The sequence below is a fragment of the Bombina bombina genome, chromosome 6, assembly GCF_027579735.1.
Source record: "Bombina bombina isolate aBomBom1 chromosome 6, aBomBom1.pri, whole genome shotgun sequence".
Lineage (NCBI taxonomy): Eukaryota > Metazoa > Chordata > Amphibia > Anura > Bombinatoridae > Bombina > Bombina bombina.
The window spans coordinates 707,975,851-708,003,433 of NC_069504.1; the positions used below are offsets into that span (position 1 = coordinate 707,975,851).

Genomic DNA, 27,583 nt, shown 5'->3' on the forward strand with positions numbered 1-27,583 from the left:
ATGTGCAAAAGCAGGACTTTTACATCCCACCCCCCAAAAAAAAATTAAAAAAAAATTGTTCCCCCACCTTGCAGCCAAGGAAATTGTAAACTTTTAAAGTGAGGATCAGATTTACAATTAGTAGATACAACACAATTTCATATATATATATATATATATATATATATATATATATAGTATTATTGTATTAGCTGCAGTATTTTTTTTATTTTTTTAAGAATATTGATACTCAGGCTAGGTCTTTGTTTATAATATTTCTAATTGCTTACACCTAGCTTTGAGTTTCAGTAAGATATAATTGTAAATAATTAAAATAATTGTATAAGATGTATTATAATGTTTTAATATAAGCAAACCCCTTGATTATAAGGGCTTCCATTGTTAGCATATTTGCTTCTCAATTACAAACACTGATGACTACATTAAGGGGACATGGGAATAACAAAAGCATTTCTGACTTACTGAACAGTGAGTGCATTAAAACAAGTAGTTTGTTTTTTAGTGGCCAAAATGATTCTTTCTCAGATATGTAAATGATGCTATCAAAAGAAAAAACATTTTTAATTACAGCAAAAGAACCCCCATTAAAAAAAATGCCCTCTTTGAGATCAATACTGTATTATCCATTTAAATAGTTTAGTTTACCTATCTGAGCTAATTTATGTGAGTGAGTCTGCTCAATTAAATACTGACCTTTTTTGGTCTTCTCTGTCACATATCTACTCTCAATTATGATGCTCATTTGTCTTTCTGTGTCTCAAGAAATAAAATAGAACATTGTCACATTTCATTGTATTACTAAAACTAGACACTACAAAGTAACAATACTGAACATAGCAGACTTGTATATAATCTGTAGCTTATTCGGTGCAGAGCTTGATTAGCAGCACAGACCTTATCTTCAAGATAATAAAAATATTTTTTTCTGTTGCATTTCCTTAGGTGTCTTACTTAAATCAATATATTAAAAAAATGATCAAATTTAAAACAAAACAAAACATTTTAATGCACTCAACTCAGTGTTTGGAATATTTGTTTTAGTCACAGCGGCACCTTTAGAAATGATACATTCAATCGTTTCACGCTTTTTATGCCCTTTCAAGCGAATCTGCAATGTTTCAGAGAATGTGTTTGGCCGTGTTATTGGGATATCAATGCTGTATCGCTCAGAGCATACAAATCGTGTATGATCCTTTAGATTCGCCCAATTGTAGCATCTTCTACACTAGGACCTTATTCACAGTTCACTTTTTGCTTTTAGAATATTTTCCACCCTAGTGCAGGAGCAAGTCATTGAAAAACATCAATTTTAATAAACCATAGCTGCTTTCTGAGCTTTGTAGTAAAGAAGACAATGCAAATACTTAGCAGTCATAAACTTATGTACAATAGAATTGTTTTTGCTTGAATTACAGTTGAAAACTGATACACACCCTTGTGGGTCCTGATCTGTTATTTTCTGTCTGCAGCTTTTTGTTTTATTCTTTATACAAGCAGCTTGCGTTTGCTATTTGCATTAAACGGCACAACATGTCTGTCAAGGCTTGAAAACTGAACATGACTTACATTGCGTGTAGATAAACTAGCAACAAGCCACTTAATATAAACAGCTCTCTTGGTTTTTTAGCTATCTTTTTCATTGTTTTTCTTTCCTTCAAGAACTAATCCATAGTCCAGTAAAAGGGCCTATTCCGAAACATTGTCTTTGTTTGCAGACAGATCATGCAGATTTCAGACTATATATATATATATACGCAGTAGCGGATCTACTCATCAGAGGGCCCTGATGCAAGGTAACTCAATAAAAAGCAAAAGTAATAAAATACATTCTGCTCAATATAATGATTTTGACTTACGCTAATAAAAAGCTTCCCTGCATTATGATTGGACACATTCTGCATATGCCTATGTATAAGCTGGCTTATATGGGCCCCCCTCCAGCGGTTGGGCCCTGGTGCCACTGCACCTGCTGCACCAATGGTAGTTCCGCCCCTGCATATATACGCCACACATATATAATTTATATATGGATGAAAAAAATATCACTATACTAGTCAGCCCAGAGGGGAAAACTTACTCGTCCACTCAATGTTAAAAGATAGGAAAAGTAAATTTCTTTTTATTAATCCACTGCAATTTCTTACTCTTCTGGGACTAGTGGAAATGTCAAACCCTTTGTAGATATACACTATAGTTTACCTTATCCTTAGTACTCTCACCATAAATAGTAGGCATCTGCCAGGGTGCAATATAGGATATTAGTAACAAAGCTGGATATGAAACAAGACCTTTATTGCACAGTATCTAATAACAAAACATTTATGTTTCAAGAGCAACATGCTCCTTTCTTAGACTAACTAGAAGCAAACAGATATAGTGTAATAGCCCCAGATCCCAAACAATTAACAAAAAATAATATAGCAAATTAAAAATTGACAGACCATATAACAGTCAAACCATGTAAATTGGCGACTAAATTTACTAATAGCACATCAAAAGTTATTTAGCTAAAGAACCGTTATAAGTGGCAAGAGATATATTAGTGAGATGTAGTGAGGCTCATTCAGATACCCAGGATGCACTGCACAGTTGTGCTAAAATAAAGTCATTGCTTGGGATTATTATGGTTACACTATATATGTTTGCTTTGTTTTCCCTTCTGGTTGCTCTTGATAGGTCAATTGTTACCTTGCAATAAAGGCTTTGTTTGTTTCAGTCCAGATAGTGTGTATCCGACTATATATAGTCTTATCAAGGTTGGGTCCAGCACTTGTACACTGCACTGATGTATGGCAAATTCATTTATAGTGTTATTCCAAAAAAGGGAAATGTACAAAAATGCTTAATTTGTATTTGTGCCTAAATGTAAATCAGATCCTTAAATCATTTTAATACCTGGTTCTATGGTTCTGTAACAAAATAAAAAAGGATATTATTTTCTTACATAAGTCTGGATTATTTTGAAAACTTAATAATTTTCATTCTCTTAGATTCATTTAACGTCACATTTTACAAGCAGTAAATTTAAACTAGTTTGGAAAGGTGTTTTTTTGCCCTTAAAATTTTAAATACAATGCGGATATCAAGAAAATATAAATGCTGCTTTACGTGTTGAAAATTTCTCAAAAGGATTTAAGCAATAAAAAAAAATATATTTGTAGTGCAATGGGGAAAAAAAAACAGATGCTAAGTAAAGAAAAGATAAAAACTAAATTTTTAAATCATATTTAGTGCAAGAAAATAATTTTCAAAAATGTTAACGTCTGAGGACAGACAGAATTCCCATTGTTTTAGAGTCCATTGGGAAATTAAGGACTGGAAAAAAAAGAAAATGTTTTATCCTTTTTTTTTTTAAACAAAATAGAAATGTTTTTTTTGCATGTTTAAATATTAACCTTAAAAAAAGTCTACGCTAATTTTAAATCATTGCACTTAAGTATCTGAAGATGTATCATTGTCCCTTGCTTTTGAGCTAATGATAATTTAAATTTCTGTTTTTATCCTTTTTTATAAATATAAAAAAAGGCTAAACATAATTTCAATTATTCACTATATATAGAGAGACTTTTGATGAATAAACCATGAAGAACTAAAAGGAAGAATCATTTGAACCCCTACCCATGTATAACCAAAGAAAAAAATTAGTATTGTTTGCTAGGGTATGCCTCCCTTCTGTCTGTGTCACCTTGAGAGAGAGGGGCACAGATTCAGTGTCCCATAATTTCCTCTATAAGTGTCATTGTGTCACCCTAAAGTAGGAGGGACCAATCGTATGTTCCATAGCTCCCTCTGGTCTGTGTCAACGGGTGATTTCTTGGAGAAAAGGAGGCAGGAGGTGTGGCAAGGGGACCAGGTGAAGAGTGATGTTAACACCCCTGTCATAGGATTGTAAAGTAATGCAAACGATAAAAAGCAATCCCAAACAAAGCCTTTTCTGTCCCACACATGATGACGAGAGTTCATGGTGTTCCATGCTTGTTCTGAAGGTGTCCTCTCATAGTCACACATGGGGGTGGGTGTGTGGAGGGTGGGGGTCTGTGTCATGAATCTTTGTTCCTTCCGCTCGCGAATTTGCAGCTTGGCGGTAATATCAAAGGAACCAGGACTGTAATAAAAAAAGAGAGTATAGGAATTGGGTAAAGTAATGCAAATGGGGTAGGAGAAGAGAGATGAGAGAGATAAGTTTGTATCAAATGATATGTGACCCTGTCAATTTGCATTACAGTAACCCAGCTCTTGAATGATTTATTGATCTTTAACATATCAGAGCAGTGAAATGGCTTCTGAGTGCCTTGTTACCCCTGTAACAACTTATTGCTGTAACTCAGCTCCTGAGTGCCCTATTGCCCCTGTAATATCTTATTATAGTAACCCAGCTCCTGAGTGTTTTATAATTCCTGAAACATCTTACTGCATTAACCCAGCTACTAAGTGCCTTATTGCCCCAGTAATGTCTTATTGCATTAAACCAGCTCCTGAGTGCCTTATTACACGTACTATCTTATTGCACTAATCCAGCTCTTGAGTACCTCCTCATTCCTATAACATCTTATTGCAGTAACCCAGCTGCTGAGTGCCTCCTTATTGCCCCGTAATATCTTATTGCAGTAACCCAGCTCCTGAGTGCCTTATTACACGTACTATCTTATTGCACTAACCCAGCTCTTGAGTACCTCCTCATTCCTATAACATCTTATTGCAGTAACCCAGCTGCTGAGTGCCTCCTTTTTGCCCTGTAATATCTGATTGCAGTAACCCAGCTCTTCAGTGCCTTATTGCCCCTATAGCATTTATTGAAGTAACCATGCTCCTGAGTGCCTTATTGCCCCTGTAATATCTTACTGCAGTAACCCAGCCCTTGATATAAATGTTGCCCTGTAATATTTAATCATAGCAGATTATCTCCTGGAGGTGTTGACTGTCCTTTTGTGTGTAAACAGAATTTCAACACTATCACATATAGTAATAAAGATGAAAATGAACAATAAAATCATAACATTAGTTTTGACAAAATCAAGAATAAAATATATAAATTCCCTTATGTAAATTATTATTATTGATACTATTGTTGTTATTAAATTATTAATCCTAATCAGAATAATATTATTTATTAAACATATTGATATATAATTTGTAAAACCATTGTTTATTGCCAGCATATATTTAACACTATTTACATGATTTATCTTTTTTATTTATCGTCTGCACTATTCTTTATCTAATTAGCATTTAATCACTCAATGTATTTATATATAGTTGTTTAATAATGATTTCTTATCCTACCATCTCATTCATAATTTAGGAGGAAATAATAATGCATGTATATATATAAATATATATATATATATATATATATATATATATATATATATATATATAAAGGATGATATAGTTACTGCAATTTAGAAGTTATTTTTTTATTGTAAAAAAAGTAGCATGAAAGTAATACTCACAAATCAACTATATATAACTATAATGACTCCGTGAGAGCTGACTTGTAAATCACCTGATTATTATTATTTTCCATTCAATATTAAAAATAAATGTAGAGTTACTTACTATTTTCAATTTTACTAAATCTATTATATATTTATAATTGAAGTATTTGATTTTGCATTTGGACATTTCACTTGTCAAAGCATAAGAATACTAAAAGGTATTGCTTTAGATAAACTTTTCGCATATCCATATAAATTTATCACATAGTCCAAATGACATCTGTTAACCTTTAACCTTGTTGATTCTTGTATGTCCACTCACCACCGCTAATAATCAAACTTTATGATGTATATTCTGCTTAGATACAAACCTGCTGTCTCAACCTTTGTGGTAGCAATTAGCGCTTATAAAATTAACCAGAGATCAGTTCATATAAATGTGCCCCAAATGCCCACAAAATACAGTGGTGTGTATTTTATTAAAAAATGTAAATTGTAGCATTTTTATTTTTTAGTGCAATAGTACCAGGCAGTTCTTTAGGGCTAAAGCTGGCGGCTGTTAGAAAGAAAAAAAAAGGCACCGAAAAGTGCCTTTACATTGCGGTCTATGGGAACTGTGTGTTCCCAGAAAATATATATGTATATGCTTATATATTTATGTGTTAATATGTGTATATATACATATAAACACATAAATATACTGTAATATGTATATATTCATAAACATATATATTTACATTTGCTTCCCATCGCTGCACTACTTACCCCCTTCGCTGCGCTAGTTCTCATGCCTTGTCTCACGGCATGAGAACAAGGCTCCCATTGGAGCCCATGGAAGCGCGCTCCCGTGAGCGCAATGCTTCCCAGCAATATTTTGTACTCCACTTATAATCTAACCCTGTATGATTAAAAGAAAATAAAGACAATTTAATAAATGAACTAGAATTAAATAACAAAACACTGCCACCTAACCTTGTAATCTATACCACTATACTGTTCAAAGCCTTTAGTCATAGTTAGCATTCAGCCTCCATCTATTTATAAGATGTGTCAAAGACAATTTGAACCATGGTTTACAGTTTACTGCAGAAGGCAGATTTATAAGTAACTATTTCTGTAGAGCTCACAAAAACTGTTGCTTGCCCATCCCTACACATGTCTGCGTTTCTGTCTATCTACCTATAAAGAAAGGTGGGAGGGCACACAGTGTATACTGACAATACAGAAGTGCTCATAGCAATATATTTTAGATGTCAAATAGATAAAGGACATATTAGTAAGTAAAATAATAGGCAGCATTGAGTAAATGAAGGGATATGCATGTTTTATAGCGCATGCACAACCTGTCATTCATCCAGTAGTGGTTGCAAAAGAGTGACAGACAGTACAACTTCTCATTGACTTTATAACCTTTCTATTCTAAAGAGAAAAATAGCCTTAGGGAATATGCAGTTAGTATTCTCTCCAAAGGCCTGATATTCAATACCTCGCCGGCATGGAGAGAAATCACGCTAAATCTTTGGGATTTTTTTTAGACCTTGTATTGTAATGTAGGAGTCTCTGTTTCACATAAAGTAAACTACATAGCAACATAAACATGTCTCAAAAACTTAAATTATGCTTATCAGATCATTTTCTTTTCTTCTGACGGGGAGAGTCCACAGCTGCATTCATTACTTTTGGGAAATACAGAACCTGGCCACCAGGAGAAGGCAGACACCCCAGCCAAATGCTTAAATACCTCCCCCACTTCCCTCATCCCCCAGTCATTCTGCCAAGGGAACAAGGAACAGTAGGAGAAATATCAGGGTGAAAAAACGTGCCAGAAGAACAAAAAACAATTAAAGCCACCCCATGAAAAAAACACGGGCGAAGAAAAGAAAATGATCTAGTAAGCATAATTTAAGTTTTTCTTCTTAAACGGGGAGAGTCCACAGCTGCATTCATTACTTTTGGGAAATCAATACCCAAGCTTATAGAGGACACTGAATGCAAACGGACGGGAACAAAAAGGCGGCCTATTCTGATGGCACCACAGCCTGACACAACCCGGACTCCTGATAAAACACTACTTCAACAGAAGCAGGAGAACAAAAATATGGAAAGAGGACAAAATAACTGCAAATCAATTAGAACCATAACAATCCCAGTTAGAGATCACTCTAAATGCAGGACTCCACTGAGCAAAAACGCCTCTGAGGAGACAAAAATCCCGCTCACTAGAAGCACACAAGCAAAAAACCTGTCCATGAACAATGGCAAGGGAAACAACAAATAGACTCCCACACCACCTTCCCCCTAACTGAAAGAAGGGAAAAATCAAATCAAAAGTTCCAAAAGAATCTCCAGAAAACAAGCCCCGTAGATTCAAGGACAAAACAGGGAGAGAATCCTCTAGTATAAAAAAAGCGGCTACCAGGCTGCAAGAGGACAAGGTCCCGTATAAAATACTCTACCGACGGAGGAGAGCAATACATGGATCCAAAAGGAACCAAAGGAAAGCCTTAACCTGACCAAAGTCCCAGAAGGCACAAAAGGTAGAACAAGACTACCTTACCAAAGACAGCTAAATAGCACAGAGAAACTGAACACCTGTAGGTCATAAAAATCCCCGGGAGCAGAACAGAAACGGAATAGTAACATCTGTTTATGCCACAAACGAAAGCAGCAGGCAAAACATGGTAATTAGCCAACTGAATAGTTAGAAAACGTGCACCAGGACATCCCTGGAAAGGACAAGAGAATAAACTCATAAAACAGGGCGGACCAACTCCTCCCCTACTAGAAGATGGGGTAAGGAAGGACAACTCCTAACCAATAAGGAAGAACTAACTGCAAGGCCTCCCAACCTAAGTAAGGGTCCTGCAGGAGACAAGATACCTGATCGATGCCCAAACAGAGCAGTCAGAATACCTGACCCCTACTCCGATCCAACAGTCCTAACACCAAAGCTACTGGCAATGTCCTAAGGACCAGAGAGATTAAAAAATCCCAGCATCGAGAAAACCCAGAGATCACTAATGAATCTCCAACCACTAGTTCTCAAGGAAAAGAAACCGTAAGAAGGCACCGACACCCAGAGACTATTTCGGGATCCAGGATACCTATCCTTGTTACCCCTCAGAAACCTGAAGGGAGGGTACACTGCAGAAAGAGAAACCACTACCCACTGAATTCCTAGAGACAGATGAAGGAAAAACTACCTCAGGAGGAGCCAACTGGGTAGGCACAGTAGACCGGATCCTTCAAAATAGAAGGAAAACTAAGAAATCCAGGAATATTCTAGAAAAGAAATTTCCAGGAAAAAACTTCCATCTCTCCAGAAGAGAGAAAAGAACCGCCCCAGTAGGATAAGGAGAGTCCCCCAGGCCAGGGGAACCAAACCTGTTACCGGACGCCGGACATATCCAAGACTATTAAAATCTGGGAACAGAACAACCAAATGCCAAATCAAAGACAAGGGCTAAGTAAAAAATCCTGACACCCAAAACCAGGAGCCGGATCCAGGCCAAAACCTTGTGGAACAACCACAAGATACACCTTCTGGAATGAAAATTGCACCAGAATCGATGCAATCACTGCCAAACCCCCATGGGGTCTTGGACTCTGATCCCTCAAGATGTACCCCAGTGACAAGTCATTTAGCCCCAAAAGGCTTCTAGAAATAATACCTTCAAAGTCTGAAGACAAAAGAAGGAGCCAAAGGAGAACAGAACTCCAACCTTGGAAATTAATCCCTGATTGAGAAAAATGACAGTCTCTAAAGATCCAAACTGGATCATCCCCGAAAAAACAATAGCAAAAGGAATTAACAAATGAACAGTCATCCCAAGAAACTCTTAGTAGGCGACGGCAAGAGAGACTGCAGAGCAATCCCCCAGATCCCCAAGTATGAGGATCAAAAGGAGGATACTGCAAGGAAAAAAACGGTCCGGAAGAACCGGGTCTCCTCAATCAGAGGACCGGAAGTCCTACCCCAAAAGACAAGGGGAAGAGAAAGGAGCAGCAAACCTCAAAAAGGGAAGAAAAGCACTGGCAAAGGAGATTGCACAATAGGATAATTTGATCCACAAAGGACTACCAATAGAGCGGAACAAGCACCCCCTCACCAGGTACTGAAGATTTCCAAGCAGCCATCTGATCCCCTCAGAAGAGAGGACTCCAGCTTCTGTCCAAAGGACCAAAGGAACTACAAATACACTGCCACAGCAAGATTCGGAAACCCAGCTAGCCATGCAAGCTATGCAGGGACAAAACAATTAGGATAGAGTACTAACCAATGTTGGACGGCCCATCAAAATGAAACAAACTAGGATCATAACTTGTAAATACAAGAAAAACAACCTCTTAACAAGTAAGTAACTTAGTACCCAAACAGGACCAGCCTGTTGACAAGGATACATGTCTGATATAAACCTCAAAAGAACAGAACCAGTACCCAACCAGGACCAGTCTGCAGACCAGGGTACAATGAACTGTTCAAGAGCTTAACTGAAAGTTCCAACCCCTAGCAGGGCTTAGACAAAACAAACAGACAAACGACAGACAAATAAGCTCTAAGGATTAAATATTGTCTTAACATTTTTTTTAATTTTTTTTTGTGTGTGACTTCCGACAGAAGCAACAACCATCGCGACCATAAAATCACTAGTATCCAAATCCCAGAGAAGATAAGAATTTCCAAAAGGAAGATTATAACCGGCTCAAAATAAAGTTGGCAGCACCCGCAGGCGAAATGCCAAAGGTATAGAAACACAAACAGGGCCAGCCTGTCAGAGACCTGATTCCTCAAGAGCTCAGAACTGGGATAAGATACACAAACAAAAGACAATCAGGAGTAGGATTCACATCCCTCCCCTCGTCTAGTGCTGTTCACCATCAGACTCAGAAGACTGAGGATCCTGAGGCAAATGAAGACTAAAATCCTCCCAAGCCTCCAGTACCTGCCGCAGCAATACACGCAGGTGCGTCAGACTGACTCGAAAGGCAAAACTCACCTCCGGCGGGGCATCTGAAGGCCCCGATCCAGCCAGCTGTCCCCCTGAAGCCTCAGAGGGAACCGCTCACCCAGAGGAAGGACACAGATAAGCTCTCGGCTGGCGACCCACAAGAAGCTGTAAATGTGCCAGCACCAATAATATGGCCATGCGAAACCGAGTAGCAACCTCTGGTGGAAAGAAACCTCATTCCGAAGATGGGACAACTGCTTGCATAGGAAAAAACAGAAAATTCCAGGGACCGCGCCTCATGTGACACAGAATCCTCTGAGGCGGATGGCTCAGCGGTCTCCAATCTCTCCACAGAGGGAGAAAAGAGCACTCTGCTATGGCATACAGAACATAAATGATTGGGCTGGATTACCCAGGCCTCCATACAATCTAAGCAGGAGACAGAATCTGAGTCAGAAAAATCCTCCTATGAAAAATCAGAATCCTCCATAACTTGACCAGACAAATTTGGACAAAAATAACTGGCACCTCATCCCCCCTCCCCAATGGCTGGGGCACTTACCACCTCCTACGACCCAGACAAGCAGAGAAACAGGCCCTCTCCACCGCCACTCGGTCACGAATCAGAAATGGAGAATGAAAACATGACCACGCCCGGTCATGAGGTGCGACATGTAGGCAAAAGAAAAGCGCGCCAGTCCACAAGAACTGCGTAGCTCGACATATAGGCCAAAGAAAAGTATGCCAGTCCAAAAGAACTGTGTAGCTCTAAAAAATTGTACGTTCCGTAATAGCCATGAGCCCCAACGTTTCTACGTATAAGCAGACATAATAACATAACAAACATGATTAAAGTCCCCCACTGCTCAATAACTCCCCTCAGGAGATATTAACCCTTGATTCTATAAAGATAAAGGAGTCCCATTGAGACCCTGTCTACTATCATTTACAATGCATCCACAATGAAAGTAAAATGAAACAATCTTACCGGAATCTGTGCCGTGTAACAGTAACACGGTCCTTAAGTTTGACAGATAGTAGCGTCGCTTCTGACATGGACTTGAGTGAAGAAAACAGGCAGCGAAACTCGTCAATGCTGATTGCTTATGGAGCTGTTAATATGAGTCGGAATGGTTACGCAGAAAGACTCTCCCTGCATCTCCGGACTCCAACTTTCATCCATGCTCTCACTGAGAGGCTGACAGGACTACTTAAAACTCCAGTCCCATTTCGAAGGATACTACCCTCCATAAGAGACTCCGTAAACTTCTGACACTTCTCTGCCAACCTCCTGTGACGAAAGGCAAAGAATGACTGGAGGATGAGGGAAGTGGGGGAGGTATTTAAGCCTTTGGCTGGGGTGTCTTTGCCTCCTCCTGGTGGCCAGGTTCTGTATTTCCCAAAAGTAATGAATGCAGCTGTGGACTCTCCCCGTTTAAGAAGAAAATAAAATTTGTGAGTTTTATTAAGGGCCTCGCTGTACCAATGAGACTTCTTAGAATACCTTGTCTGAGTGATGAGGTTTTAAATATCAGGCCCTAAATAAGTAGCTAAAAGGGATTAAAAAACAATTGCAGGGTGATTTTGGTTGCATACAAGAAATACCCTGGCTTTATACAGTGCAATCATAAAACTACATTGCAGAAAGTGCCCCTTAACATACATTTTCTGAACCAAAAATATTTTTCAAATCCTGAAATTTTACTCTTTTCAAGTATTGTCATTGTCTTTTTTATTTTTAATACATTTCCTTCAAAATCTTAAATCTTGTCCATAACTTACATGCAGCTCTAATTTATATATATATATATATATATGTATATATATATATATATATATATATATATATATATATACACACACACACACATATGTATATATATATATATATATATAGTTTTAATGGGGTTTTTTTTAGTAATGAAACAAGTTTAATAGGTCACAATTATTCTCATGTGATATTTATAAGTAAAAAAAAAAAAGAAGATTAGTTAATTCAGATTGTAAGGTAACTGAGAGGTTAAATCTAGAGGAATTCCTATACACAGAGAGGGAAGATGGGGAGGGTTTCTGGTTCCCCTACCAAATTCGGACAGGCGGGAGATGGGAGTGTATGTAGAGGAGGGGGTGTTCCCCATTGTTGTGGTCCTGTGGCAGTGACATCATGTCTGGTTGTTAAGGGAGACCAGACGGTTTTATACGTGACAGCTTTAACTGGAAGGGCGGGGGGGGGGGGGGCATGGAAGTTTTGGCTGGGGATCCCCTATTTGATCCCTCCTCTTAAATAGCACCTCCCTCCCAAACTTGATGGGGGAGATGAGGGGATTGAGATAAAAAGGCAACAGGCACACACAGCTGTACGTGAGTATTATGAGCACAGCTGTCTGTCAGTATTATACACATGCAATTATCTGCAACTATAGCACAAAGACAACTTTCTGAAAGTTATACTCACAGAGCTATGTCAATTATGGGTCAAATAATTATTGCCCAGAATTATATATACACATGTTTAGGCCTCTCAATATTAAACACAATGTTATGTGTCATTTATGCACATAGAGTTTCCAGTACTTTATCTACAGCTATCTGCCAGTGCTGTATACAGCTATCTGTCAGCAATATCCCCAGGTATTACTGAGCATTATACAAACAAAACTATTAATGCTACCCACACACACATACAAGTATGCACTCACACTCACCTACTCAGTGTTATATGTACGTATACACAAGCTTGTATGCACACATGCACTCACACAGAGTGATATGCACTATACAATCACCTACTCAGTGTTATATGTACGTATACAAAAGCTTGTATGCACACATGCACTCACACAGAGTGATATGCACTATACAATCACCTACTCAGTGTTATATGTACGTATACAAAAGCTTGTATGCACACATGCACTCACACAGAGTGATATGCACTATACAATCACATACTCAGTGTTATATGTACGTATACACAAGCTTGTATGCACACACACAGTGATATGCACTATACAATCACCTACTCAGTGTTATATGTACGTATACACAAGCTTGTATGTACACATGAACTCACACAGAGTGATATGCACTATACAATCATATACTCAGTGTTATATGTACGTATACACAAGCTCGTATGCACACATGAACTCACACAGAGTGATATGCACTATACAATCATATACTCAGTGTTATATGTACGTATACACAACCTTGTATGCACACATGCACTCACACAGAGTGATATGCACTATACAATCACCAATTCAGTGTTATATGAACATATACACAAGCTTGTATGCACACACAGAGAGTGATATGCACTATACAATCACCTACTCAGTGTTATATGTAAGTATACAGAAGCTTGTATGTACACACATGCACTCACACATTGATGCACACAGAGCAATATGTACTATACAATCACCTACTCAGTGTTATATGTACGTATACACAAGCTTGTATGCACACATGCACTCACACAGAGTGATATGCACTATACAATCACCTATTCAGTGTTATATGAACATATACACAAGCTTGTATGCACACATGCACTCACACAGAGTGATATGCACTATACAATCACATACTCAGTGTTATATGTACGTATACACAAGCTTGTATGCACACATGCACTCACACAGAGTGATATGCACTATACAATCACCTACTCAGTGTTATATGTACGTATACACAAGCTTGTATGCACACATGCACTCACACAGAGTGATATGCACTATACAATCACCTACTCAGTGTTATATGTACGTATACAGAAGCTTGTATGCACACATGCACTCACACAGAGTGATATGCACTATACAATCACCTACTCAGTGTTATATGTACGTATACACAAGCTTGTATGTACACATGCACTCACACAGAGTGATATGTACTATACAATCACCTACTCAGTTTTATATGTACGTATACACAAGCTTGTATGCACACACATGCACTCACACAGAGTGATATGCACTATACAATCACATACTCAGTGTTATATGTACGTATACACAAGCTTGTATGAACACATGCACTCACACAGAGTGATATGCACTATACAATCACCTACTCAGTGTTATATGTACGTATACACAAGCTTGTATGTACACACATGCACTCACACATAGTGATATGCACTATACAATCACCTACTCAGTGTTATATGTACGTATACAGAAGCTTGTATGCACACATGCACTCACACAGAGTGATATGCACTATACAATCACATACTCAGTGTTATATGTACGTATACACAAGCTTGTATGCACACACATGCACTCACACAGAGTGATATGCACTATACAATCACCTACTCAGTGTTATATGTACGTATACACAAGCTTGTATGCACACACATGCACTCACACACAGTGATATGCACTATACAATCACCTACTCAGTGTTATATGTACGTATACACAAGCTTGTATGTACACACATGCACTCACACAGAGTGATATGCACTATACAATCACCTACTCAGTGTTATATGTACGTATACACAAGCTTGTATGCACACACATGCACTCACACAGTGATATGCACTATACAATCACCTACTCAGTGTTATATGTACGTATACACAAGCTTGTATGCACACACACACACACAGTGATATGCACTAAACAATCACATACTCAGTGTTATATGTACGTATACACAAGCTTGTATGCACACACATGCACTCACACAGTGATATGCACTATACAATCACCTACTCAGTGTTATATGTACGTATACACAAGCTTGTATGCACACATATGCACTCACACAGAGTGATATGCACTATACAATCACATACTCAGTGTTATATGTACCTATACACAAGCTTGTATGTACACACATGCACTCACACAGTGATATGCACTATACAATCACCTACTCAGTGTTATATGTACGTATACAGAAGCTTGTATGCAGACACACACACACACACACACAGTGATATGCACTATACAATCACCTATTCAGTGTTATATGTACGTATACACAAGCTTGTATGTACACACATGCACTCACACAGAGTGATATGCACTATACAATCACCTACTCAGTGTTATATGTACGTATACACAAGCTTGTATACACACATGCACTCACACAGAGTGATATGCACTATACAATCACCTATTCAGTGTTATATGTACGTATACACAAGCTTGTATGTACACACATGCACTCACACAGAGTGATATGCACTATACAATCACATACTCAGTGTTATATGTATGTATACACAAGCTTGTATGCACACACACACACAGTGATATGCACTATACAATCACCTACTCAGTGTTATATGTACGTATACACAAGCTTGTATGCACACATGCACTCACACAGAGTGATATGCACTATACAATCACCTACTCAGTGTTATATGTATGTATACAGAAGCTTGTATGCACACATGCACTCACACAGAGTGATATGCACTATACAATCACCTACTCAGTGTTATATGTACGTATACACAAGCTTGTATGCACACATGCACTCACACAGAGTGATATGCACTATACAATCACCTACTCAGTGTTATATGTACGTATACACAAGCTTGTATGTACACACATGCACTCACACAGAGTGATATGCACTATACAATCACATACTCAGTGTTATATGTATGTATACACAAGCTTGTATGCACACACACACACAGTGATATGCACTATACAATCACCTACTCAGTGTTATATGTACGTATACACAAGCTTGTATGCACACATGCACTCACACAGAGTGATATGCACTATACAATCACCTACTCAGTGTTATATGTATGTATACAGAAGCTTGTATGCACACATGCACTCACACAGAGTGATATGCACTATACAATCACCTACTCAGTGTTATATGTACGTATACACAAGCTTGTATGCACACATGCACTCACACAGAGTGATATGCACTATACAATCACCTACTCAGTGTTATATGTACGTATACACAAGCTTGTATGCACACATGCACTCACACAGAGTGATATGCACTATACAATCACATACTCAGTGTTATATGTACGTATACACAAGCTTGTATGCACACACCCACACACACAGTGATATGCACTATACAATCACATACTCAGTGTTATATGTACGTATACACAAGCTTGTATGCACACACACACACACACAGTGATATGTACCATACAATCACCTACTCAGTGTTATATGAACATATAAAGAAGCTTGTATGCACACACACAGAGTGATATGCACTATACAATCACATACTCAGTGTTATATGTACGTATACACAAGCTTGTATGCACACATGCACTCACATAGAGTGATATGCACTATACAATCACCTATTCAGTGTTATATGTACGTATACACAAGCTTGTATGCACACATGCACTCACACAGAGTGATATGCACTATACAATCACATACTCAGTGTTATATGTACGTATACACAAGCTTGTATGCACACACATGCACTCACACAGAGTGATATGCACTATACAATCACATACTCAGTGTTATATGTACGTATACACAAGCTTGTATGCACACACATGCACTCACACACAGTGATATGCACTATACAATCACCTACTCAGTGTTATATGTACGTATACACAAGCTTGTATGTACACACATGCACTCACACAGAGTGATATGCACTATACAATCACCTACTCAGTGTTATATGTACGTATACACAAGCTTGTATGCACACACATGCACTCACACAGTGATATACACTATACAATCACCTACTCAGTGTTATATGTACGTATACACAAGCTTGTATGCACACACACACACACACACAGTGATATGCACTATATAATCACATACTCAGTGTTATATGTACGTATACACAAGCTTGTATGCACACACATGCACTCACACAGTGATATGCACTATACAATCACCTACTCAGTGTTATATGTACGTATACACAAGCTTGTATGCACACACATGCACTCACACAGACTGATATGCACTATACAATCACATACTCAGTGTTATATGTACGTATACACAAGCTTGTATGCACACATGCACTCACACAGAGTGATATGCACTATACAATCACATACTCAGTGTTATATGTACGTATACACAAGCTTGTATGCACACACACACACACACACAGAGTGATATGCACTATACAATCACCTATTCAGTGTTATATGTACGTATACACAAGCTTGTATGTACAGACATGCACTCACACAGAATGATATGCACTATACAATCACCTACTCAGTGTTATATGTACGTATACACAAGCTTGTATGCACACATGCACTCACACAGAGTGATATGCACTATACAATCACATACTCAGTGTTATATGTACGTATACACAAGCTTGTATGCACACACATGCACTCACACAGAGTGATATGCACTATACAATCACATACTCAGTGTTATATGTACGTATACACAAGCTTGTATGCACACACACACACAGACAGTGATATGCACTATACAATCACCTACTCAGTGTTATATGTACGTATACACAAGCTTGTATGCACACACACACACACTCACACAGAGTGATATGCACTATACAATCACCTACTCAGTGTTATATGTATGTATACAGAAGCTTGTATGCACACATGCACTCACACAGAGTGATATGCACTATACAATCACCTACTCAGTGTTATATGTGCGTATACACAAGCTTGTATGCACACATGCACACACACAGAGTGATATGCACTATACAATCACCTACTCAGTGTGATATGTACGTATACACAAGCTTGTATGCACACATGCACTCACACAGAGTGATATGCACTATACAATCACATACTCAGTGTTATATGTACGTATACACAAGCTTGTATGCACACACACACACACACACACACACACACACACACAGTGATATGCACTATACAATCACATACTCAGTGTTATATGTACGTATACACAAGCTTGTATGCACACACACACACACACACACAGTGATATGTACTATACAATCACCTACTCAGTGTTATATGAACATATACACAAGCTTGTATGCACACACACAGAGTGATATGCACTATACAATCACATACTCAGTGTTATATGTACGTATACACAAGCTTGTATGCACACATGCACTCACACAGAGTGATATGCACTATACAATCACCTATTCAGTGTTATATGTACGTATACACAAGCTTGTATGCACACATGCACTCACACAGAGTGATATGCACTATACAATCACATACTCAGTGTTATATGTACGTATACACAAGCTTGTATGTACACACATGCACTCACACACTGATGCACACAGAGCAATATGTACTATACAATCACCTACTCAGTGTTATATGCACACATACACAAGCTTGTGTGCACACACATGCACACTCACACATTGCAATATGTATTATACAATCACCTATTCAGTGTTATATGCATGTATACACAAGCTTGTATACACACACTCACAGAGCAATATGTGCTATACAATCAACTACTCAGTGTTATATGTACGTATATACAAGCTTGTACACACACATGCACACACACTCACAGAGCAATATGTGCTATACAATCACCTACTAAGGGCGGCATTTATTATCTGCCGCACGGACAGGTTTCATTTATGTGAACCTGTCCGCCTGGGATTGCAGAATGCTGTAATACGCTGTCCGTATTTGACATTGCACAAGCGTGTGCAATGTTGTCTCCTGCTTGCGCTAGCCCAAAGGCGCGTGAGTAGGGGTTGTCAATCACTCTAGGGCGAGCGTACCCGGGATGATTTAATCCGCCAGCTAATAGCTGGGGTACTGGTTATGAAGCTGTAGATGACAGCTTGATAAATGGGGTCACAGTGTTTATATATATATATATATATATATACATACATACATACATACATAGTTGCCAATATTAGAAAAAAAATTCCAAGGCGCCACGCGTTTTTTACGGTTTGTATAACAATTTAGCCATACTGATTGCTTTAAGGGACAGGAAATATTTAATTAAACTTATTAATACAGAGCATGCATTTTTAAATTCACTTCTACTTTGTTCTCTTGGGTAACTTTGTTAAAAAGGATATGTACCAATCCACATCTGGGAGCTAGTTGTTGATTGGTGGCACACAGTGATATGCACTATACAATCACCTACTCAGTGTTATATGTACGTATACACAAGCTTGTATGCACACATATGCACTCACACAGAGTGATATGCACTATACAATCACATACTCAGTGTTATATGTACCTATACACAAGCTTGTATGTACACACATGCACTCACACAGTGATATGCACTATACAATCACCTACTCAGTGTTATATGTACGTATACAGAAGCTTGTATGCAGACACACACACACACACAGTGATATGCACTATACAATCACCTATTCAGTGTTATATGTACGTATACACAAGCTTGTATGTACACACATGCACTCACACAGAGTGATATGCACTATACAATCACCTACTCAGTGTTATATGTACGTATACACAAGCTTGTATACACACATGCACTCACACAGAGTGATATGCACTATACAATCACCTACTCAGTGTTATATGTACGTATACACAAGCTTGTATGCACACACATGCACTCACACAGAGTGATATGCACTATACAATCACCTATTCAGTGTTATATGTACGTATACACAAGCTTGTATGTACACACATGCACTCACACAGAGTGATATGCACTATACAATCACATACTCAGTGTTATATGTATGTATACACAAGCTTGTATGCACACACACACACAGTGATATGCACTATACAATCACCTACTCAGTGTTATATGTACGTATACACAAGCTTGTATGCACACATGCACTCACACAGAGTGATATGCACTATACAATCACCTACTCAATGTTATATGTATGTATACAGAAGCTTGTATGCACACATGCACTCACACAGAGTGATATGCACTATACAATCACCTACTCAGTGTTATATGTACGTATACACAAGCTTGTATGCACACATGCACTCACACAGAGTGATATGCACTATACAATCACCTACTCAGTGTTATATGTACGTATACACAAGCTTGTATGCACACATGCACTCACACAGAGTGATATGCACTATACAATCACATACTCAGTGTTATATGTACGTATACACAAGCTTGTATGCACACACATGCACTCACACACAGTGATATGCACTATACAATCACCTACTCAGTGTTATATGTACGTATACACAAGCTTGTATGTACACACATGCACTCACACAGAGTGATATGCACTATACAATCACCTACTCAGTGTTATATGTACGTATACACAAGCTTGTATGCACACACATGCACTCACACAGTGATATACACTATACAATCACCTACTCAGTGTTATATGTACGTATACACAAGCTTGTATGCACACACACACACACACAGTGATATGCACTATATAATCACATACTCAGTGTTATATGTACGTATACACAAGCTTGTATGCACACACATGCACTCACACAGACTGATATGCACTATACAATCACATACTCAGTGTTATATGTACGTATACACAAGCTTGTATGCACACATGCACTCACACAGAGTGATATGCACTATACAATCACATACTCAGTGTTATATGTACGTATACACAAGCTTGTATGCACACACACACACACACAGTGATATGTACCATACAATCACCTACTCAGTGTTATATGAACATATAAAGAAGCTTGTATGCACACACACAGAGTGATATGCACTATACAATCACATACTCAGTGTTATATGTACGTATACACAAGCTTGTATGCACACATGCACTCACATAGAGTGATATGCACTATACAATCACCTATTCAGTGTTATATGTACGTATACACAAGCTTGTATGCACACATGCACTCACACAGAGTGATATGCACTATACAATCACATACTCAGTGTTATATGTACGTATACACAAGCTTGTATGCACACACATGCACTCACACAGAGTGATATGCACTATACAATCACATACTCAGTGTTATATGTACGTATACACAAGCTTGTATGCACACACATGCACTCACACACATGCACTCACACAGAGTGATATGCACTATACAATCACATACTCAGTGTTATATGTACGTATACACAAGCTTGTATGCACACACATGCACTCACACACAGTGATATGCACTATACAATCACCTACTCAGTGTTATATGTACGTATACACAAGCTTGTATGTACACACATGCACTCACACAGAGTGATATGCACTATACAATCACCTACTCAGTGTTATATGTACGTATACACAAGCTTGTATGCACACACATGCACTCACACAGTGATATACACTATACAATCACCTACTCAGTGTTATATGTACGTATACACAAGCTTGTATGCACACACACACACACACACACAGTGATATGCACTATATAATCACATACTCAGTGTTATATGTACGTATACACAAGCTTGTATGCACACACATGCACTCACACAGTGATATGCTCTATACAATCACCTACTCAGTGTTATATGTACGTATACACAAGCTTGTATGCACACACATGCACTCACACAGACTGATATGCACTATACAATCACATACTCAGTGTTATATGTACGTATACACAAGCTTGTATGCACACATGCACTCACACAGAGTGATATGCACTATACAATCACATACTCAGTGTTATATGTACGTATACACAAGCTTGTATGCACACACACACACACACACAGAGTGATATGCACTATACAATCACCTATTCAGTGTTATATGTACGTATACACAAGCTTGTATGTACAGACATGCACTCACACAGAATGATATGCACTATACAATCACCTACTCAGTGTTATATGTACGTATACACAAGCTTGTATGCACACATGCACTCACACAGAGTGATATGCACTATACAATCACATACTCAGTGTTATATGTACGTATACACAAGCTTGTATGCACACACATGCACTCACACAGAGTGATATGCACTATACAATCACATACTCAGTGTTATATGTACGTATACACAAGCTTGTATGCACACACACACACAGACAGTGATATGCACTATACAATCACCTACTCAGTGTTATATGTACGTATACACAAGCTTGTATGCACACACACACACACACACACTCACACAGAGTGATATGCACTATACAATCACCTACTCAGTGTTATATGTATGTATACAGAAGCTTGTATGCACACATGCACTCACACAGAGTGATATGCACTATACAATCACCTACTCAGTGTTATATGTGCGTATACACAAGCTTGTATGCACACATGCACACACACAGAGTGATATGCACTATACAATCACCTACTCAGTGTGATATGTACGTATACACAAGCTTGTATGCACACATGCACTCACACAGAGTGATATGCACTATACAATCACATACTCAGTGTTATATGTACGTATACACAAGCTTGTATGCACACACACACACACACACACACACACACACACACACAGTGATATGCACTATACAATCACATACTCAGTGTTATATGTACGTATACACAAGCTTGTATGCACACACACACACACACACACAGTGATATGTACTATACAATCACCTACTCAGTGTTATATGAACATATACACAAGCTTGTATGCACACACACAGAGTGATATGCACTATACAATCACATACTCAGTGTTATATGTACGTATACACAAGCTTGTATGCACACATGCACTCACACAGAGTGATATGCACTATACAATCACCTATTCAGTGTTATATGTACGTATACACAAGCTTGTATGCACACATGCACTCACACAGAGTGATATGCACTATACAATCACATACTATGTACGTATACACAAGCTTGTATGCACACATATGCACTCACACAGAGTGATATGCACTATACAATCACATACTCAGTGTTATATGTACCTATACACAAGCTTGTATGTACACACATGCACTCACACAGTGATATGCACTATACAATCACCTACTCAGTGTTATATGTACGTATACAGAAGCTTGTATGCAGACACACACACACACACAGTGATATGCACTATACAATCACCTATTCAGTGTTATATGTACGTATACACAAGCTTGTATGTACACACATGCACTCACACAGAGTGATATGCACTATACAATCACCTACTCAGTGTTATATGTACGTATACACAAGCTTGTATACACACATGCACTCACACAGAGTGATATGCACTATACAATCACCTACTCAGTGTTATATGTACGTATACACAAGCTTGTATGCACACACATGCACTCACACAGAGTGATATGCACTATACAATCACCTATTCAGTGTTATATGTACGTATACACAAGCTTGTATGTACACACATGCACTCACACAGAGTGATATGCACTATACAATCACATACTCAGTGTTATATGTATGTATACACAAGCTTGTATGCACACACACACACAGTGATATGCACTATACAATCACCTACTCAGTGTTATATGTACGTATACACAAGCTTGTATGCACACATGCACTCACACAGAGTGATATGCACTATACAATCACCTACTCAGTGTTATATGTATGTATACAGAAGCTTGTATGCACACATGCACTCACACAGAGTGATATGCACTATACAATCACCTACTCAGTGTTATATGTACGTATACACAAGCTTGTATGCACACATGCACTCACACAGAGTGATATGCACTATACAATCACCTACTCAGTGTTATATGTACGTATACACAAGCTTGTATGCACACATGCACTCACACAGAGTGATATGCACTATACAATCACATACTCAGTGTTATATGTACGTATACACAAGCTTGTATGCACACACATGCACTCACACACAGTGATATGCACTATACAATCACCTACTCAGTGTTATATGTACGTATACACAAGCTTGTATGTACACACATGCACTCACACAGAGTGATATGCACTATACAATCACCTACTCAGTGTTATATGTACGTATACACAAGCTTGTATGCACACACATGCACTCACACAGTGATATACACTATACAATCACCTACTCAGTGTTATATGTACGTATACACAAGCTTGTATGCACACACACACACACACAGTGATATGCACTATATAATCACATACTCAGTGTTATATGTACGTATACACAAGCTTGTATGCACACACATGCACTCACACAGACTGATATGCACTATACAATCACATACTCAGTGTTATATGTACGTATACACAAGCTTGTATGCACACATGCACTCACACAGAGTGATATGCACTATACAATCACATACTCAGTGTTATATGTACGTATACACAAGCTTGTATGCACACACACACACACACAGTGATATGTACCATACAATCACCTACTCAGTGTTATATGAACATATAAAGAAGCTTGTATGCACACACACAGAGTGATATGCACTATACAATCACATACTCAGTGTTATATGTACGTATACACAAGCTTGTATGCACACATGCACTCACATAGAGTGATATGCACTATACAATCACCTATTCAGTGTTATATGTACGTATACACAAGCTTGTATGCACACATGCACTCACACAGAGTGATATGCACTATACAATCACATACTCAGTGTTATATGTACGTATACACAAGCTTGTATGCACACACATGCACTCACACAGAGTGATATGCACTATACAATCACATACTCAGTGTTATATGTACGTATACACAAGCTTGTATGCACACACATGCACTCACACACAGTGATATGCACTATACAATCACCTACTCAGTGTTATATGTACGTATACACAAGCTTGTATGTACACACATGCACTCACACAGAGTGATATGCACTATACAATCACCTACTCAGTGTTATATGTACGTATACACAAGCTTGTATGCACACACATGCACTCACACAGTGATATACACTATACAATCACCTACTCAGTGTTATATGTACGTATACACAAGCTTGTATGCACACACACACACACACAGTGATATGCACTATATAATCACATACTCAGTGTTATATGTACGTATACACAAGCTTGTATGCACACACATGCACTCACACAGTGATATGCACTATACAATCACCTACTCAGTGTTATATGTACGTATACACAAGCTTGTATGCACACACATGCACTCACACAGACTGATATGCACTATACAATCACATACTCAGTGTTATATGTACGTATACACAAGCTTGTATGCACACATGCACTCACACAGAGTGATATGCACTATACAATCACATACTCAGTGTTATATGTACGTATACACAAGCTTGTATGCACACACACACACACACACAGAGTGATATGCACTATACAATCACCTATTCAGTGTTATATGTACGTATACACAAGCTTGTATGTACAGACATGCACTCACACAGAATGATATGCACTATACAATCACCTACTCAGTGTTATATGTACGTATACACAAGCTTGTATGCACACATGCACTCACACAGAGTGATATGCACTATACAATCACATACTCAGTGTTATATGTACGTATACACAAGCTTGTATGCACACACATGCACTCACACAGAGTGATATGCACTATACAATCACATACTCAGTGTTATATGTACGTATACACAAGCTTGTATGCACACACACACACAGACAGTGATATGCACTATACAATCACCTACTCAGTGTTATATGTACGTATACACAAGCTTGTATGCACACACACACACACTCACACAGAGTGATATGCACTATACAATCACCTACTCAGTGTTATATGTATGTATACAGAAGCTTGTATGCACACATGCACTCACACAGAGTGATATGCACTATACAATCACCTACTCAGTGTTATATGTGCGTATACACAAGCTTGTATGCACACATGCACACACACAGAGTGATATGCACTATACAATCACCTACTCAGTGTGATATGTACGTATACACAAGCTTGTATGCACACATGCACTCACACAGAGTGATATGCACTATACAATCACATACTCAGTGTTATATGTACGTATACACAAGCTTGTATGCACACACACACACACACACACACAGTGATATGCACTATACAATCACATACTCAGTGTTATATGTACGTATACACAAGCTTGTATGCACACACACACACACAGTGATATGTACTATACAATCACCTACTCAGTGTTATATGAACATATACACAAGCTTGTATGCACACACACAGAGTGATATGCACTATACAATCACATACTCAGTGTTATATGTACGTATACACAAGCTTGTATGCACACATGCACTCACACAGAGTGATATGCACTATACAATCACCTATTCAGTGTTATATGTACGTATACACAAGCTTGTATGCACACATGCACTCACACAGAGTGATATGCACTATACAATCACATACTCAGTGTTATATGTACGTATACACAAGCTTGTATGTACACACATGCACTCACACACTGATGCACACAGAGCAATATGTACTATACAATCACCTACTCAGTGTTATATGCACACATACACAAGCTTGTGTGCACACACATGCACACTCACACATTGCAATATGTATTATACAATCACCTATTCAGTGCTATATGCATGTATACACAAGCTTGTATACACACACTCACAGAGCAATATGTGCTATACAATCAACTACTCAGTGTTATATGTACGTATATACAAGCTTGTACACACACATGCACACACACTCACAGAGCAATATGTGCTATACAATCACCTACTAAGGGCGGCATTTATTATCTGCCGCACGGACAGGTTTCATTTATGTGAACCTGTCCGCCTGGGATTGCAGAATGCTGTAATACGCTGTCCGTATTTGACATTGCACAAGCGTGTGCAATGTTGTCTCCTGCTTGCGCTAGCCCAAAGGCGCGTGAGTAGGGGTTGTCAATCACTCTGGGGCGAGCGTACCCGGGATGATTTAATCCGCCAGCTAATAGCTGGGGTACTGGTTATGAAGCTGTAGATGACAGCTTGATAAATGGGGTCACAGTGTTTATATATATATATATATATATATATATATACACATACATACATACATACATAGTTGCCAATATTAGAAAAAAAATTCCAAGGCGCCACGCGTTTTTTACGGTTTGTATAACAATTTAGCCATACTGATTGCTTTAAGGGACAGGAAATATTTAATTAAACTTATTAATACAGAGCATGCATTTT

General features: G+C 38.3%; 1 protein-coding gene across 5 annotated transcripts in view; it reads right to left on the reverse strand.

Moving 5' to 3' along the window:
* Positions 1-981: 981 nt before the first annotated feature.
* Positions 982-27,583, reverse strand: part of NFIX (nuclear factor I X) — a 244,892-nt gene continuing 218,290 nt past the window's right edge. For all 5 annotated transcript variants that reach the window (XM_053717870.1, XM_053717866.1, XM_053717869.1 and 2 more), the window contains one exon: positions 982-4,105. In XM_053717870.1, the coding sequence (XP_053573845.1) occupies positions 4,091-4,105 (15 nt within the window). In that variant the 3' untranslated portion in view covers positions 982-4,090. The remainder of the gene's footprint in view (positions 4,106-27,583) is intronic.